We start from the raw sequence: 18,465 nt of genomic DNA, 5'->3' as shown, positions 1-18,465 counted from the left end.
ATACAATTCAGAGCAACACACTTCTTCCTAAACAGTTTTCAGGCCCCTGCTGATTTTAATAAAACCTCAGTATTTTCTGAATCCTGGTCTTAAATATACATTAAAAGCATAAATAACTTTGAACACTGCATGCCTGGAGTGACTCCATCCTCTTTCTTGTTGGAATCCTCCCTAACCTTCAGAGAACATCTCCGATTCCACCTCCAAAATTCCCTGAGCCTACCAGGCGCTAGGGTTCCAGTGGCAAAAAGACAGCCTCTCCCTAATGTGCCTTCCTTGTCTCTCTCCATATCCCTATCCTGAGCATCCTTGACCCTCTTCTGGGTTCTAAACTCCTCCTATAGGGACTATGACTTATCCTCTGTAACCTCTGCAGCACTAACAAAGTAACTTGTGCACAATAGGTACTCAAGAGACAGTTCCTAAATGTGATCCAAGCTTTTCATGATGGTAGTTTAAAAATACATAGAAGTTAAAAGTTCCATGAATCTATAATGATCCTTATTACAGAACTGACTTTTTTTCCTACCAGAACTCCATTTTTATTGAGGGCAGCTTATCATTTTCTCAGCATTTGTGTAAATAACAATTAAATAGGCCATGCTCGTGTTTTCCCTTTTTTCTCACAGGTGAAGGTAGGGGATTTGAAATTGCCCAAGGCCGCCTTGGACCTGGCAGAATCCACCACTGCATGAGAACAGTAGGTTTGGCTGAACGCGCTTTGCAGATCATGTGTGAACGGGCGAAAAAGAGGGTAGCCTTTAAGAAGAAGCTGTACTCACATGTAAGGACAATTATTTATTTGAATTTATTGTCGCCCCATGCACAACACTAACCTTGAACCCAAACAGCATTACTTGGTCAGAAAGGGATTTTCTTTGCATAAACAAGGTGATTCTTTTCCACAAAATATATTTATGTCTGTATTTAAATATAGTCTAATGGGAGATAGTTGTCTTTGTGAAAGATTAAATAACTCCTAAAGTGCTTCAGCACACAGAGCATGGACAATTCCTTCAGCTCCCTCACTCTTGTTCTCCAGAGAACCTCTTGGAAGGCTTATCCTTTGGCTTTCTGGAAGGAATTAAGACAGGTGGAGAGATACAGGAAAACAGCCTGAAAAAGAAAGATCTAAAAATGGAATAGATTGCTTCAGAAAGAAGTGAGCTTCTTGTCTCTGGAGAAATGCAAGTAGAAATAGAACCAACATTTGGTGGATGTTCCTGATTTTTTGAATCCTCACCTCTAAATTATGACCGGCTGAGTCGTGTTTACAAAGGACAATAAACAATATAGTTACACTCTTACATCTGGGCGCTACAGTCCAAATTAGAGAATATTTATCAAGAGGGAAAGAAGCTATCATTTCAGACTTCCTTGCTTATAGGAAATGTTGAAAGGAGGTTTAAGAGGAAATGGAAGACTTTTTTTTTTTTTGCCTTTGTTTTTTAGGGCAAAACCTTCAGCTTATGGAAGTTCCCAGGGGTCAAATCAGAGCTACAGTTCCCAGTGTACACAACGGCCACAGCAATACCAGATCTGAGCCATGTCTGTGACCTACACCACAGCTCACAGCAACCCTGGATCCTTAACCCACTGAGTGAGGCCAGGGATTGAACTCCAATCTCATGGATACTAGTCAGATTCATTTCTGCTGTGCCACAACAGGAAATCCCAGCAATGGAAGAATTTTAAAGAGAAGTGAGATATCCAAATCATCCTCCCACCCAAAGCCCTTAAGAAGGCAAGAATAATCATTATTGGGAGTTCCGGTTGTGATGCAGTGGAAATGAATCCAACTAGTATCCACAAGGATGCAGGTTCGATCCCTGGCCTTGCTTAATAGGTCGGGGATCCAGAGTTGCTCTGAGCTGTGGTTTAGGTCACAGACACCGCTCGGATCCTGCGTTGCTGCGGCTGTGGCATAGGCTGGCAGCTGTAGCTCCAATTTGACCCCTAGCCTGGGAACTTCCGTATGCCATGGGTTAGGCCCTAAAAGGCAAAAAAAAAGAAAGGAAAAAAGGAAAATCATTATTAAATGTTTAATACTTATGATTGCTAACATGTAGTGTTAGGTCAAACTTGTAGTGATAGAATTGTGTTTGTGTTTGCTAGACCTGTATATTTTAGTATGTTATTCTCCTTGTATACAGTACATTTGTGACAATTTTATAAAATTTTGCAGTATATTTTTTTACCTTGAATTCTTATAGGCCATGTATGCTTTTTGTGAAATATTATTCAGCATATCTATGATTTAGCTGTAACATTGTTTTATAGGAAAATATAACCTGCTTTATAAAGCACATGCCTAGGAATAATTTGTGGGGAACCTCTTCAGTAAACAGTGAGGGCAAGGGTTCAGCTCTTAGATGGGCACTGTGGGAGGAGGTAGGAAGATGTGAATCTCTGAGGCCATGGATACAAGTCCACAGTGCTGCTGGAGTAGGAGCTGAAGGGTGGCTCGTGGATCAGCTGTCACTTCTTACACTTTTCTCTTTTCAAGATTGCCTGGAAGTGAGGTGAAGGGAGGACATGGAAAGGCAAACCTACAGGTGTCTCGAACACACAAAAGTGCTCTGCTCAAGTGCTGCTTTCAGGAGAGATGTTTTAATACTGTGCTATTAGGGAAATTTTGCTCCGGCTTTTTAAAGTTAATGTGTCAAGCAGAATAAGCCTGGGATTTTCAAAAACATGCCTTCCAAAAATTAAAAAAAAAATTTTAAATATGCCTTCCTTCACTGGAAAATCTCTTGCATTTGGCACACAGGAAAAGATCTGGCAGAAGCAAAAGAGATGTGTGAACATGTCATAAACAAAAATCTGGGCCAGCTTTTTTTTTTTTTTTTTTCCTTTTTCAATTTGTCAAAGTAACGTTACATTTCCCTGAATTTGGAGACCCTTTCCAGCTGCCTTCTAATTTATTCCAGGCACTAACACAAAAAGTTCTTTAGCAAAGTTCTGTCCTAGTAAATAAATCTGGCAACTCCTTAGAGAACCCACTTAATGCTTTTCAGCAAATCTTGGGTCTGAAGAGACCCATCTAACACTTTCCTTTATTCTGAATCTAAGAAGTAAATGCAATATGAGGTTCTGTCTAGGAAGTTATAATCACCCAGTTTGACAGCCATCAAAAAGACACTGACTCTTGGTGGCCTTTTTGATATTGTTAATTCAGAGCCTTGTTTCAACCTCTAGGGCAGTGCCATCCAATAGAAATATATTGTGATCCACAAATGTAATTTAAAATTTTCTAGTAGCTACATTTTAAAAAAGTAAATAGAAATAGATGAAGTTGATTTTAATAATGTATTTTATTTAACCCGGTATATCTAAAATCATCATTTCAACATGATATCAATATATAAAAATATTATTAATAAGATATTTTACATTGTTTTTAAAAAACTGATTCTTCTGGAGTTCCCATTGTGGCTCTGTGGGTTAAGAACCTGACATGGTGTCTGTGAGGATGTGGGTTTGGTCTCTGGCCTCACTGTTAGGATCCAGCATTGCTGCAAGCTGTGGTGTAGGTCACAGATTTGGCTCAGATCCCATGTTGCAGTGGCTGTGGTATAGGCTGGCAGCTGCAGCTCCAGTTCAGTTCTAGCCTGGGAACTTCCTCATGCCACAGGCGCAGCCCTAAAAAGAAAACAAGCAAACAAAAAAACTGATTCTTCTAAATTGGGTGTATATTTCACACTTAAGTATATTCCATTTCAGGCATACGTCACATTTCATGTGGTTATTGGCTGCCATATTGAATATCACAAGGGAAACTGCTCAAATATCCACTGTTGATGAAATGTACTACAGCAAACATAACCAAGCATACAAAAGGGTGTAGACAGTTAATGTGGTTCAACTCAGAGCACTGTAATTGTCTGCTGGTGAATGATCTTAACAAAAAACTATTCTCTACTTAAACACCAGTTCTATATTTAAAATTAGGAACTCCCCCCCCCCGCCCGCCGCAAAATAGAAGCATTTGTCATATCTCCTGTGTTTCACAGAATTCTGAATGCTTGGTTGCTAGTGGAATTTATGGTGAGGTTTAGTCACCATATTCTTCTACCCACCTCCCAGCTTCCCTTCTAAATTCTGACCAATGGCCAAAACTCAGAGAAGCCAAATGAAAAGCAAGTACCAACTGTTTTAATTAAGTGTTTTATTTTGAGATTGTTGTATATTCACATGCAGGTAGCAGAAATGATACAGAGTGATCCCTTGTACCTTTGACCCAGTTTCCCCTAATGGTAACATCTTGTCAAACTATGATACACTAGCAGAGCCTGGATATTGTCATCAATACAGTCAAGATACAGAACACTTCCATCACCACCAAGAGCCCTCATGTTGTCCTTTTATAGCTGCAACCACTTCACTGTCACACTTCTTCCTCCTTAACTCCTGGGTAACCACTAATCTGTTCTTCATTTTTATAACTTTGTTGTTTTAAGAATGAAATTATATGGTATGTAAATTTAGGGGGGTTGGGTTTTTTCACTCAGCATAATTCTTTGGAGATTCATCCAGGTTCTATGTATCAGTAGTTGGCTTCTTTTTAGTGCTGAGTAGTATTCCCTGGTATGGATTAGCACAGTTTAGCTATTCACCTGTTGAGGACTATCTGGGTTCTTTCCAGTTTTGAGCTATTACAAATAAAGCTGCTATAAACATTTGAATTTTTGCATCAACATGTCTTTATTTCTCTGGGATAAATAAATGCCCAAGAAGAATGCGGTTGCTGGGTCACATAGTAGTTGCAATGTTTAGTTTTTAAGAAACCACCAACCAAAAAAAAGGGAATTCTCTTGTGGCCAGCAGGTTAAGGATCCAGCATTGTCACTGCAGCAGCTCAGGTTGCTGCTGTGGCACGGGTTCAGTCCTAAGCCCAGAACTTCCAAATGCCAAGGGTGCGGCTGAAATAAAAAAGAAAGAAAAGAAAAAGCAACCAGAGTTCCCGTCATGGCGCAGTGGTTAACAAATCTGACCAGAAACCACAAGGTTGTGGGTTCGATCCCTGGCCTTGCTCAGTGAGTTAATGATCCGGCAGTACCGTGAGCTGTTGGTGTAGGTCGCAGACGTGGCTCGGATCCATTGTTGCTATGGCTCTGGCGTAGGCCAGCGGCTACAGCTCCGATTGGATCCCTAGCCTGGGAACCTCCATGTGCTGTAGGAGCAGCCCTAGAAAAGGCGAAAAGAAAAAGAAACCACCAAACTATTTTCCACATGGCTCTATCATTTATCATTCTCACCAGCTATGTAGTGATCCAGTTTCTTAGGAGAACATTAAGTATAATGTTAGCTGTAGGTTTTTGGTAGATAGGCTTTGTTGAGTTCCCCTCTATAACTAAGTTTTTGAGAGTTTTTAATCATGAATAAATATTCAGTGTTGTCAAATGACTGTTCTGAATTTGTGCAACCATGTGATTTTTCTTCAGCTTGCTAATACGGTGGAGTACAGTGATGGATTTTCAGAACTAAACTATTTTTGCATCCTTGTAAAAAATTCCACTTTATCATAATTCTTTTTATATATTGCTGAATTCTATTTGTTAATATTTTGTTAAGGATTTTCGCATGTGTACTCATGACTATTGTTCAGTAGTTTTCTTTTTTTGTACTGTCTTTATCTTGTTTTAATATCAAGGTGATTCTGTCTTTACAAAATAATTTGGGAAGTGTTCCCATCTCTTACTTTCTCAAATAGGTTGCCAAGGTTTATGTTAATTCTTCTTTAAACATTTGGTAGAGTTCTCCAATGAAATCATTTGGGCCTGGAGATTTGGGCTGGGGGTAATTTCAATTTAAAATTCAGTTTCCTTAATAGTTATACTGAGTGAGTTTTGGTACTTTGTGTTTTTTGAGGAAGGGTTGACAATTTTACATGTTTAGAATTGTTCATAATATTCTTCGATGATCTTATTGATGTCTGCAGGGTCTTCAGTGATACCCCCTGAAAATAATGTTTCATTATTGAAATTAGTTATTTGTGCTTTCCTTTTCCTTTGTCAATCTTGTTAGAAGTCTGTCAGTTTTATTGGTCTTTTCAAAGAATTTATATTAACTATTAATATATGAAATCTTAAAATAATTGATGTTATGATTTAACATTAACAAGATCCCTTGTTTCATTAATTTTTCTCTATATTTTGTTTTCTGTTTTCTTGATCTTTATTATATCCTTCCTTTTGATTTCTTTACACTTATTTTACTCTTTTTCTAGGTTTGTAGTGGGGTAGTAGCATGTATTATTGATTTCAGACTTTTCCTCTTTTCTACTTTATATATTAGTGCTACAAATTTTCCCCTCAGAACTGCTTTACCTGTATTGCATAAATTTTTATGTATAGTGTTTTCATATTAATTCCATTCAGTGTGTATTTTTCACTTTCCCTTGAGATTTCTCTTTGACCCCTGGATTTGGGTCACTTAAAAGCATGTTGCTTAGTTTCCAAGTGTTTAGAGGTTTTCTTGCTATTTTTGATCCCACTGTGGTCACAGAACAAACTATACAATTTCAGTTCTTTAAAATTTTTTGAGATTGGCTTTATGGACTAGGATATGGTTTATCTTATTGTAATAAGTGTTTTGTGGATACTTGAAAAGAATTCATATTCTGCTGTTGTTTCATGGTATGTTCCATAAATATCTATTGTTGGTTGATGGAATTGTTGAGTTACTCTGTATTCGTGCAGATTTTCTGTCAATTGTCCTATCAGTAGTTGAGAGAGGGGTGTTGAAGGCTTCAATTAGTACTGTGGATTTGTTTACTGCTCTTTTCAGTTCTGTCTGTTTTTGTTTTACATACTAAGCAGTTTGGTTGTTTGATTCATGCACATCTAGGTCTGCTGTGACTTCTTGAAGATCCACCCTTTTATCATTATATAATGACCTTCTCTGTCTCTGGTAATTTTCTCTGCTTTGAAGTCTACTTTTATCTGGTATTAATATAGCTATTTTTGCTTTCCTTTGATTAATGTTTGTGTGATATATTTTTCCATCTTTTTTGTTTTCAACCTTCCTATATCGTTATATTTGAAGTGAATTTCTTCTATATGGCATATAGTTAGTTGGGTCATGTTTTTTAATTCTTTGTCTTTGGTAATAAGGTTAGGCTTAAGTCTGTCATTTTATGTTTTGTTTTCTATTTGTTCCGTTTTTAGTTTGTTTTCTTTTTCCTGCATTCCTGTGGGTTAGATATTTTTAGAATTCCATTTTGATTTATCAGTAGTGTTTCAGAGTTTATCTCTATGTATAGTACTTTTAGTGGTGGCTCTAGATACTATAACTATATATAATATGGAATATATATAAATGTATACATATATTTATATGTGTATCTCATTAGTCTACTAGTATCATCATTTGGCCAGTTTGAATAAAGTACAGAAGCATTACCTCCCTTTAATCCCTTTAACCTTCCCCATTTATAATATAACTGTCTTAAATATTTCCTCTGCATACATTTAGAATGACATCACACACAGTGTTATAATTTTTACTTCAAACATCAAACATAGTTTAGAAAATTCAAGAGGAAAAGAAAAACCAATTGTCTGCGATAATATTATTTCTTACTATGTTCTTTCTTCATTCCTAATTTTCCAAGTTTCCTCTCTCTCTTTTTTTTTTAATGGCCACACCTGCAGCATATGGAAGTTCTCCGGGCTAGGGGTCCAATCAGAGCTGCAGTTGAGGCCTACACCACAGCCATGGCAACACCAGATCCAAGCCACATCTGCAACCTACACTGCAGTTTGTGGCAACAATAGATCCTTAATCCACTGAGCAAGTCCAAGGATTGAACCCACATGCTCACAGAGACAATGTCAGAGCCTTAACCCACAGAGCCACACAGGAACTCTCCAAGGTTCCTCTTTTAACTTTTCTCTCTAGAAAACTTTTCTTTAGCCATTCTTTTAGGGTCCATAAGTGACAAGTTCTCTGTTTTCCTTTATCTAAGAATGTCTTGATTTCTTTTCCTCAAGGATATCCTAAGTATAGTGTTTTGTGTTGACAATTCTTTTCTTTCAGCACTTGAAAAATACCCTGCCACTTCCTTCTGGCATACACACACACACACTTCCCCCTAGGTAAGGTGTCATTCTTCACTGGATGATCCAAGATTCTGTCTTTGTTTTTAGAAGTTTGTGATGTGTCTTGGCATGGATTTCTTGGATTTATCTTGCTTTGGGTTCACTCAGCCTGTTAAATCTATAGATTATATCTCTTGCCAAATTTTAAGAAGTTCTCAGCCATTCTTTTTTTTTCTTTTTTTTTTTTTAAGGCTGCCACGTGGGATCCAAGCCGTGTCTGTGACCCACACCACAGCTCACGGCAATGCCAGAACTTTAACCCACTGAGCAAGGCCAGGGACCAAACCCACATCCTCATGGACACTTGTTGGGTTCATTACCACTGAGTCACAGTGGGAACTCCTCTTTGGGTATTTTTTGAGTCTTGCCCTCTTTCTTTTCTTCCTAGACTCTGTCATGAATGTTCACAGGTCCCTAATGTTACTCTTTTGAAAAAAGTTTTTCAGTATATTTCTCTCTGTGGTTCAAATTGGGCAATTTCTATTGTCCTGTCTTCCAGTTCATTGATTTGTCCCCTCCATTCTGCTGTTGAGCCTATCCACTAAGCTTTTTATTTAAATTATTGTACTTTTCAGTTATAAAATATCTATTTGGTGGTTCTTCTTTATTTCTCCTGTTTCTTTACTAAGACTTCAGTTTCTTTGTTGAGATTTTCTATTTTCTCATTTGCTTCAACTGTGAAGCATTTTTATCATAGTTGTTTTAAAATCTTTGTCAGAAATCAGAGTTCCTGATGGCTCAGTGGATTAGGGATCACTGCTCTGTCACTGCTGTGGCTCAGGTCAGTGCTATGGTGGCTGGCCCAGGAGCCCCCACAAGCCACAGGCAGGGCCAAAAAAATAAACAAGTAAAAAATAAAATCTTTATGAGAAATTATAACATTCCTGTCATCTCAGTGTTGGCATCGTCATCCTTTTGAGACTTCCTGGGTTTTGGCACAATCAATGAATTTTATTAAAACCTAGACATTTTCCTATTGTGTTATGAGATTCTGGATCTCATTTAACCCTTCTATTTTAACTGGCTTTCTCTAACACCCCTCTGTTAGAGGAAAGGGTTACACCACCTCATTACTGCCAGGCAGGCAGAAGTAGAAGTCCAGGTTCCCACTCAGCCTTCATTAAGACCTGAGAGGAGGGCTGCATTCTCATCGCTGGGTGGTCCCCACGGACCACAGAGAGGGGAGGGAATGTGTTCCTGGTGTAGCTCCTTACCTGGCACCCTCTGTCTGATCCACGCAGGCAGGGGTGTCCAGGTACCTCATCACAGCACTCACGAGGGTGGAAGTCTGCGCCGGCCAGAGTAGGGGCGGGGTCAGTGCTTTTTTTCTGTGGTGCTGGGCTTAGGTAGAGTGGTTTATTCTCTAGGTTTTCAGTCTTTCCAGCTGCCCCTTCCCAATTCTTCAGCTAAAGACATAAGGCTTTTGTTGAGGCTGGGTTTTGTTTGATTTTTTCTGTCCTCATTGTCATTAACAGGTTTCTGGCTTTTTCAACTCCAAGTCTGGTATAAATGAGACAAAGAGAAAATCCAGGGAAATCACTGCCATGTTTGTTGTTCTTCTGGTCTGTAGCCAGTCTGCCTTCTTCCCTCAACCTTTCAGAGTCTTCCTGTGTTTTTATTTTGTTGTTGTTGTTGTTTTAATAGCTAATGCACAAGTTTTTAGTTGTACTTTGCAAGAGGAATAGGGAAAAGTACATCTATTCCATCTTCCTGGAAACAGAAGTCTTTGGAGGTACCAATTTCTTAATTTGTACATGTATTCTGTAAACTACAGTGTTGGAGACCTCTGAGAAAAGCTGAACTAGAAATTGTGTACTGGTGCTGAAGCTGAGCTAGAGTTCCCTCCACTCCAGGTCTGGGCCTTAGGACACACACACTCAGGCATGTACACAGAGCACATAAATTTAACAATGGACCAATTCCTCAAAAGCCACAAACTATCAAAACTTCCTGAATGTGAAATAGATAACTTGAATGGTTCTACAAAGATTAAAGAAGTTAAATTCACATTTACATTATCCTGAAAAAAGAAATCTTTAGGCCCAGATGGTATCACTGGTAAATTCTGCTGAACAGTTAAAGGAAAAGATAATACCAGTGCTACAAATCTCTTCCAGAAAAACAAAGAGGAGGAGCACTCACCAACTCATTAATGAGACCAGAATTACCCTAATCCAAACCCAGACAAGAATAAACTACAGACCAATATAAATGCAAAAATACAGAAAATATAATCCAGTAAATCTTTGTAAAAAGAAGAACCAAGTGGAATTTATCCCAGGAATGCAGGGCTGGTTCATATTTAAATATCAATCATTAAGAAAATTAATCAGGAGTTCCCATCATGGCTCAGCTGTAACACCCAACTAGTATCCATGAGGACATGGGTTCAATCCCAGGGTTAAGTGGGTTAAGGATCCACCGTTGCTGTGAGCTGTGGTGTAGGTCGCAGACACAGCTCGGATCCTGAATTGCTGTGGCTGTGGCATACGTAGACTGGCAGCTACAGCTCTGATTCGACCCCTAGCCTGGGAACTTCCATATGCCATGGGTGCAGCTCTAAAAAAGACACACACACAAAATATAAATCATTGTAATCTGCCATATTACCAGCCTAAAAAAGAAAAACTACCTGGTCATATCAATTGATGCAAAAAGGGACTTTTAGAATTCAGCACCTGTTCATGATAAAACTCACAGCACACTATATGGTATAGAAAGCAATTTAACCTGATCCAGAGCATCCAAACATTTTATAGCTAACATCATACTGAATAATGAAAAGACTGAATGCTCTCCCCCCTCCCCACCCAGGATTAGCAACAAAGCAAGAATGTTTACTCTCACCACTGGTTTTTATCATCATAGTCTTAGCCAGTGCAGTGAGACAAGAAAAAGAAATTAAGTGCCTATTAGAGGGAAAAAGAAAGAAAACTGTCTCTCTTTGCAGTCAACATGATTATGTAAAAATCCTTGGGAATCTACCAAACCAAACAACTCTCCTAGAACTAATAACTGAGTTTAGTAAAGTCGCAGGATACAAGACCAACACATAAAACTAATGTTATTTCTGTATACTTAGCTATGAACAATCAGAAGCTGAAATGTTTTAAATACCATTTACTGTTGTATTATTTTACTAAGAAAGGCAGTAGACACAAATCTAACAAAATATATATAGTATCTACATGCTAAAAGTGATCAAAGAAACCCATATCAATAGAGAAATACTACTATGTTCATGGATTGGAAGACTAACATAGTAAAGATGTCAACTGTCCTCAAATTGATCTATAGGATTAATATAATTCCAGTCAGAATCCCAGCAAGACATTTTTGTAGATAAAAGCAAGCTGATTCAACTTATGGAAATGCAGAGGAACTAAAATAATAAAACAATTTGAAAAAGAAGAGTAACGTTGGAAGAATCACAGTATCCAATTGAAGACATTGTAAGCTCAGACGATCAAGACAGTGTGGTAGCAGCAAAAGGGGACATATGTAGGCCTTTGGAAAAGAACAGAGGCTTTAGAAATACACTTATTAAAATATGAATCAACTGATTTTTTTATATAGGTGAAAATATCACGAGGATAAAAATCTCTGTGACCTAGGATTAGGCAAAATATTCTTAGACGTGCATCAAAAGTATGGCCTGTAAGAGAAAAAACTGAAAAGTTGAACTTAATTAAAATTGAACACTTTTGCTCTGTGAAAGTCACTGTTAAGAGAATGAAAAAAGCTATAAACTGGGAGAAAATATTTACAAATTGTCTAGCGAAGGGCTGAATAATGAACTCTCTAAACCCAACAGTAAGAAAACAACCCAATTTAAAAATGGGCAAATGACTTGAACAGACACGTCACCAAACAAAATATATAGATGGCAAATAAGCACATCAAAAGGTGACCAGTATCATGGACCAATAAGGAGACATGAATTACAACCACCATGAGAAATCTGCACATTGCTGAAAATGGTAAAAATTTAAAAATACCGACTATACCAAGTGCTGATGGTTTAGAGAACAACTGGAATTCTTGTAAACTGCTCGCAGAAATGCAAAATGGTAGTCGCTCTGGAAAACTGTTTGACAGCTTCTTATAACTATTTACCACCTGATCTAACAATTCCACTCCTGGTTATTTGCTTCAAAAAATAAGAAGGTTGCATTGCTGTGGCTCTGGCATAGGCCGGTGGCTACAGCTCCGATTTGACCCCTAGCCTGGGAACCTCCATATGCTGCGGGAGCGGCCCAAGAAATAGCAAAAAGACAAAATAAATAAATAAATAAATAATAAAATAAGAAGGTATGTTCACACAGAAAGTTATATGCAGATGTTTACAGGAGCCCTGTTAATAATAATCACCCCAAACTGGAAACAACCCACATGTCCTTCAGCAAATGAGTGGATAAACAAATCATGGTTCATCCCTATGATGGAATATTTTCAGTGATAAGGAATGGAGAGTTGATACATACAACATTTCAGATGAAATTCAAAGGCACCATGCAGAGTAAAAGAGGCCAGCCTCTATAGAATACATGCTAAATGATTCCTCTTATATGACATTCTGGAAGAGGCAGCACTCTACTATATGAGAATCATTCCACGATTCCTAGAGGTCAGAAGCACCCAAAAGGGGACAACACGAGGGAGCTTTTTTGGGACATGTTCTGTATCTTGATTGTGGTTACACTAATCTATATACATGTGCTAATATTCATAGAATGCTTCACCAAAGAAAAACTTGTTTACTAAATAAATAATAGTAACAAGACAACACAGGACTGCTGGACCATTCCCTCCCTGGGATTGTGTTGGGAACTGTCTATAAGCAGGTTTTACATTTACCCAAGTTTCAATGAGACTTTGCAATTAGCATTCAGAAGGGCCAGTAAGGAGTGTCTTGGCAATGAGAGAGTAGCTTAGTTCAGCCATCTTGACTTTAAACATCAGGATATCCAAAATAAATGATTGTGTTCTGAGCAAATAGTTTTTTTCTAAAATCTGTTTGAATTTAGTGTCACCTGCAGCATCCCACAGGTGTGTGGCTGGCTGGTGTATATCAAACAAATTAATGCTTCCACTTAAAAATATATGGAGTAAGGCTTGAGAACAGTCCTTGGCGTCGAGGATGTGTTACGTGTGGACCTCAGACACCAGCTTATCTCCTCCTGCTTCTGCTGCCCTCTGCTCCCCTGCAGGAGGTGGTGGCTCACTGGATTGCTGAAAGCCGAATTGCCATTGAGGAGATCCGCTTGTTGATCTTGAAAACTGCCCACAGCATTGATACTCGGGGCATCGATGGCGCTAAGAAGGAGGTGAGGCCCCCTTGGACCACCATCGGCCAAGCGCTCTCCAGTCTCTCCTACTCCTTGGGCATTTCAGGTTTCATGGTGCTTTGAGGGCACTCAGTATTGGAAGTTTCCGTGTGATCTTGGTTTAAATATTATAGGTGAATGTCACTGGCTAGTTTTCTTTCACTGGGCTACTTTAGGGAATTATTTTCAGGAGGTAGAATATCTTCAGCTTTCTTGAGATGAAGCAACAGAAGGTAGGGAAATGAGAGACTTTATGTAGACTTGGAATTGTACCCAGTATGTCACTTTCTTTTAAGCTTCTGACTTTGGGCAAAGTATCTAATCTGCCTGCCTACGAACTAGGGCTCTAGTGCAAACTGACCAAGTTGATGGAGAGGGCAGAGCACATGCTGCCACACAGAAGTGTTTCAAAGAAGGCACCTCTTAATCCCCTGCCTTCTTGTATAGAAGAACAATATGATCATTAAATTATAAAAGCAATGAAGTTGCTAAGAAAAAACTGATTAGTGGAGTTCCCATCATTGGCTCAGTGGTAACAAACCCAACTATTATCTATGAGGATGTAGGTTCAATCCCTGTCCTCACTCAGTGGTTGCCGTGAGCTGTGATGTAGGTCGAAGATGCAGCTCAGATCCCTTGTGGCTATGGCTGTGGCTGTGGCCGGCAGCTACAGCTGCGATTCAACCTCCAGCCTGGGAACCTCCATGTGCTGCAGGTGCAGCCCTAAAAAGCAAAAAGAAAGAAAAAAAAAGGAAAAACTATCAGCAAAAATTCTTTAACTCTTTATGATCCCTAAGGTGATGAATGTCATCTATCAGCTGCCTGAAATCCTTTCAGAAACAAGGCACGTTGTAAATAAGTTAATCAGGTGTGATCTGGAAGAGGTATCTCTTTCCACAAGGTCTGTATTGATTGAAATATGGCCGTTAGCTGCATTAGCATATCTTTGTTGGCTTTCATCAAAGATCCTGTTTCAGTGGTGAGTGTATGCGGGAAAGTTCCCTTGTTTCTTTTCACAAAGAAAATACAGATTATATCAAAGTCTGACACATTGTATATTGTCTGAGAGAGGAACATTCTTTTTATATCTTGCTTGTGTAGATTGCAATGATTAAAGTAGCTGCCCCCCGGACAGTCTGCAAAATTGTTGACAGAGCCATCCAAGTGTGTGGAGGTGCAGGCCTTTCCCAGGACTACCCTCTGGCTAACATGTGAGTAGATGTCATTTAAGCACCATCACATTTGATGGGCTTGGAATTTAAAAACTATAGGTGTCTTGATATTAATTGTTTATGAAGAAAATAAAGATAACTAGCTTACTTTAAAGCATAACTGAAGGCTAACTGAAGTAATAGTAGGTACCTTACTGGAGAACTCCATACTGATACATAGTTTTCTTTTCTTTTTTTTTTGGTCTTTTGTCTTTTTTTGTTTTTTGGGGTTTTTTTATTACTCAGTGAATTTTATTACATTTATAGTTGTACAGCGATCATCACAACCAAATTTTATAGCATTTCCATCCCAAACCCCCAGCCCATCCCCCTACCCCCCAACCTGTCTCATTTGGAAACCATAAGTTTTTCTAAGTCTGTGAGTCAGTGTCTGTTCTGCAGAGAAGTTCACTGTGTCCTTTTTTTAGATTCAACATGTTAAGTGATGATATTTGATGTTGGTGTCTCACTGTCTGACTGACTTTATTTAGCATGATAATTCCTAGGTCCATCCATGTTGCTACAAATGCCATTATTTCTTTCCTTTTAATGGCGGAGTAATACTCCATTGTGTATATGTACCACATCTTCTTTATCCACCCCTCTGTCGATGGACATCTAGGTTGTTTCCATGTCTTGGCTATTGTGAATAGTGCTGCAATGAACATTGAAGTACATGTATCTTTTTGAGTCATGGTTTTCTCTGGATAGATGCCCAGGAGTGGGATTGCTGGATCAAATGGTAGTTCTATTTTTAGTTTTCTGAGGAATCTCCATAATGTTTCCACAGTGATTGCACCAATTTACATTCCCAACAACACTGTGAGAGGGTTCCCTTTTCTCCACACTATCTCCAGTACTTACTATTTGTAGACTTTTTGATGATGGCCATTCTGGCTGGTGTAAGGTGGTACCTCATCGTGGTTTTGATTTGCATTTCTCTACTAATGAGTGATGTTGAACATCTTTTCATGTGTTTTTTGACCATCCATATGTCTTCTTTGGAGAACTGTCTGTTTAGATCTTCTGCCCGTTTTTTGATGGGGTTGTTTGTTTTTTCGGTATGGAGCTGCAGAAGGTGTGTCTTCTGTCTTTTTAGGGCTGCGCCAGCAGCATATGGAGGTTCCCAGGCTAGGGGTCTAATCGGAGCTACAGCTGTCAGCCTACACCACAGCCACGAAAACTCGGGATCCAACCCATGTCTGCAACCTACACCACAGCTCACAGCAACGCTGGATCCTTAACCCACTGAGCAAGACCATGGATTGAACCCACATCTTCATGGATGCTAGTCAGGTTTGGTAACCACTGAGCCACAACAGGAACTCCAATAAATAGTTATCTGATTATAATTGTCATTTCACTCAATTATGTTCATTTTTACACTGAGGGGATGCTCTGAAGGTTCCTGGCTATAAATAACTCATGGGGGTTCTCCCTGGGAATAGCGCTGGCCAGAGGGGGCCCAGAGGGGGTATGTACTGGGGACACTACCGCCACACACGGAGGCCTCAGCCACACTGGAGCCACCATCTCCTGTCCTCGCTGTGGTTGCTGGGAGTCAGGGAGGAATGCTGTCCACTGCCCATGCCCACCGGGCACAGGGCCACCTTCTTTCTAACACACTGAAGATAAGAGTCTGGTGGCCCATGACTTTCCCCCATCAATTTTTAGTAAGATAAAACTAAATATGTATATTTAGTACTATACACATTTATAGTATATAAATGTTATATAGTCTTAGATTCTACCTAAGACATCTGGTTCTAGCAACTTCTAGTACCTACAGCAAACCAGACTGAGATTAAGCCCACTGTACTGTGCCTTTTAAGATTACACTCCTGGAGTTCCCATCGTGGCTCAGTCGTTAACGAATCTGACTAGAAACCATGAGGTTGTGGGTTTGATCCCTGGCCCCACTCAGTGGGTTAAGGATCCGGTGTTGCCGTAAGCTGTGGTGTAGGTCGAAAATGTGGCTTGGATCCTGTGTTGCTGTGGCTGTGGTATAGGCAGGTGGCTACAGCTCCAATTGGACCCCTAGCCTGGGAACCTCCATATGCCACGGGTGTGGCCCTAAAAAGACAAAAAAAAAAAAAAAAAGATTCCACTCCCAGGGGGAGGACTTTAAAATGGCATTTCACCCGCTTTTGGGCTCACTTGCCTTGACTCCCTGTGCAGTTTTCCTGATCTCTACCTGGGCGAGATTTCAAACACTAAGAGTCTTTGCTTAAAGTCCAAGTGACTGATGTGAAAGCATCTGTTCCCCTTTGCTCAGTCCTGCTACCCCTGCTCTCTGTGTTTTTCCAGGTATGCCGTCATTCGAACTTTGCGCATAGCAGACGGGCCCGATGAAGTCCACCTCTCCACAGTCGCAAGATTGGAGCTGTGGGACCAAGACAGGCGCCTGAAGTCCAAGGTGTAGGAGGTGACAGACACTGCCTCGACTTTACACACACTTCATCAGCACCAGCATTTTAATCTCATTCACTTTTGCAGCAGTTTGATCACGGGATTAATTACTCACTTTGGTAAAACTTTGAGCATGTTTTAATCAATGTGTTTTATCATTACAAGGGTCACACTTGCAACTTTATAATTTCAAAGGTTTAAGTGAAAAAGGAACTTTTATAGCATAGCTGTTGACATTCAGTCTAATACCTAATGAAATAGAGCTAAATCATCAGCATAATAATATTGTCACTTTGTGACTTTCAGGAATTGTTCCATTTAAATAAACATTCAAGGAATATTTCATCACTACTTTGTAAAAAATAGAATGGACTCTCCTTTTTAACACTGGTTTGAGGGGTTGGTTTAACACTTTGTGGTGATGTTTGCACTGGAGAGAAGGATATGTGGTCCATGGCCGATTGGTCCATTTTAGACTTCCTATTATAAACCTCTTAGTAATTCAGCAGGAAGCATTTATGCATAAAATCTGAATGAGGTTTAAAGTTTACTAGAAGATACGGCATCTTATGAGAAAATATAATTAAGAAAAATTTTAATTTTGTCTAAAATACTGATGAGAACAGTGGGTAGTTTAACTACAGGAAAGTTATGTAGTTTTTCGGGTTTTTTTTGTCTTTTTTTTTGCTATTTCTTTGGGCCGCTCCCGCAGCATATGGAGGTTCCCAGGCTAGGGGTTGAATAGGAGCTATAGCCACCAGCCTACGCCAGAGCCACAGCAATGCGGCATCCGAGCCACGTCTGCAACCTACACCACAGCTCACGGCAACGCCGGATCCTTAACCCACTGAGCAAGGGCAGGGACGGAACCCGCAACCTCATGGTTCCTAGTCGGATTCGTTAACCACTGCGCCACGACGGGAACTCCGAAATGGCCGATTGGTCCATTTTAGACTTCCTATAGTTTTGAGAAGAGATTAAAGACAGTCTGCTCTGAACACCATTCTATTAGGAGAAACCCCCTAAGCCAACATCCTTGAGTTGTTTTAAGTCAGTGCTGCCGAGGACTGTGCCCTGGGTCACAGGTGAGTCTTCAGCCCCAGAACTGTGGCCAACACAACTGAGGAACTGAATTTTAGACTTTTTGAAATTAATTTAAATATAGATCCTCAACTCAGTTACTGGTAAACCTTTAAGTATGCTTGGAATAACTTGGGTATGTGAACTGTCTTTTGCAAATGTAAGTTTGATGAAATCTAAATCCAGAACAAGTATTTTAAATGAAAATTTAGAATCCAAATTAAGAAAGTATACAGTATACACCATCTGTCATCTGTGTCAGCCATCCTCAAGGCAGGTCCCCCCATGTGATCCATATTCGCCTCTGTCACCTACCTTCAATTTATTCAGATAAAA

At 39.5% G+C, this 18,465-nt stretch overlaps 1 protein-coding gene across 2 annotated transcripts in view; it reads left to right on the top strand.

The window, feature by feature from the left end:
- ACAD11 (acyl-CoA dehydrogenase family member 11) overlaps positions 1-17,397 on the top strand; it is a 100,652-nt gene extending 83,255 nt beyond the window's left edge. The window contains exons 17-20 of one of the 2 annotated variants that reach the window (XM_047782767.1): positions 630-784; positions 13,313-13,429; positions 14,531-14,640; positions 16,948-17,397. In XM_047782767.1, coding sequence (XP_047638723.1) covers positions 630-784; positions 13,313-13,429; positions 14,531-14,640; positions 16,948-17,062 — 497 coding nt within the window. In that variant the 3' untranslated portion in view covers positions 17,063-17,397. The remainder of the gene's footprint in view (positions 1-629; positions 785-13,312; positions 13,430-14,530; positions 14,641-16,947) is intronic. The other variant, XM_047782775.1, reaches the window with a different exon arrangement.
- Positions 17,398-18,465: the final 1,068 nt, after the last annotated feature.

The sequence above is a fragment of the Phacochoerus africanus genome, chromosome 1 (genome assembly GCF_016906955.1).
Source record: "Phacochoerus africanus isolate WHEZ1 chromosome 1, ROS_Pafr_v1, whole genome shotgun sequence".
NCBI lineage: Eukaryota > Metazoa > Chordata > Mammalia > Artiodactyla > Suidae > Phacochoerus > Phacochoerus africanus.
Note: the sequence above shows the minus strand (reverse complement) of the source record. Positions and strands in the feature narration are given on the sequence as shown.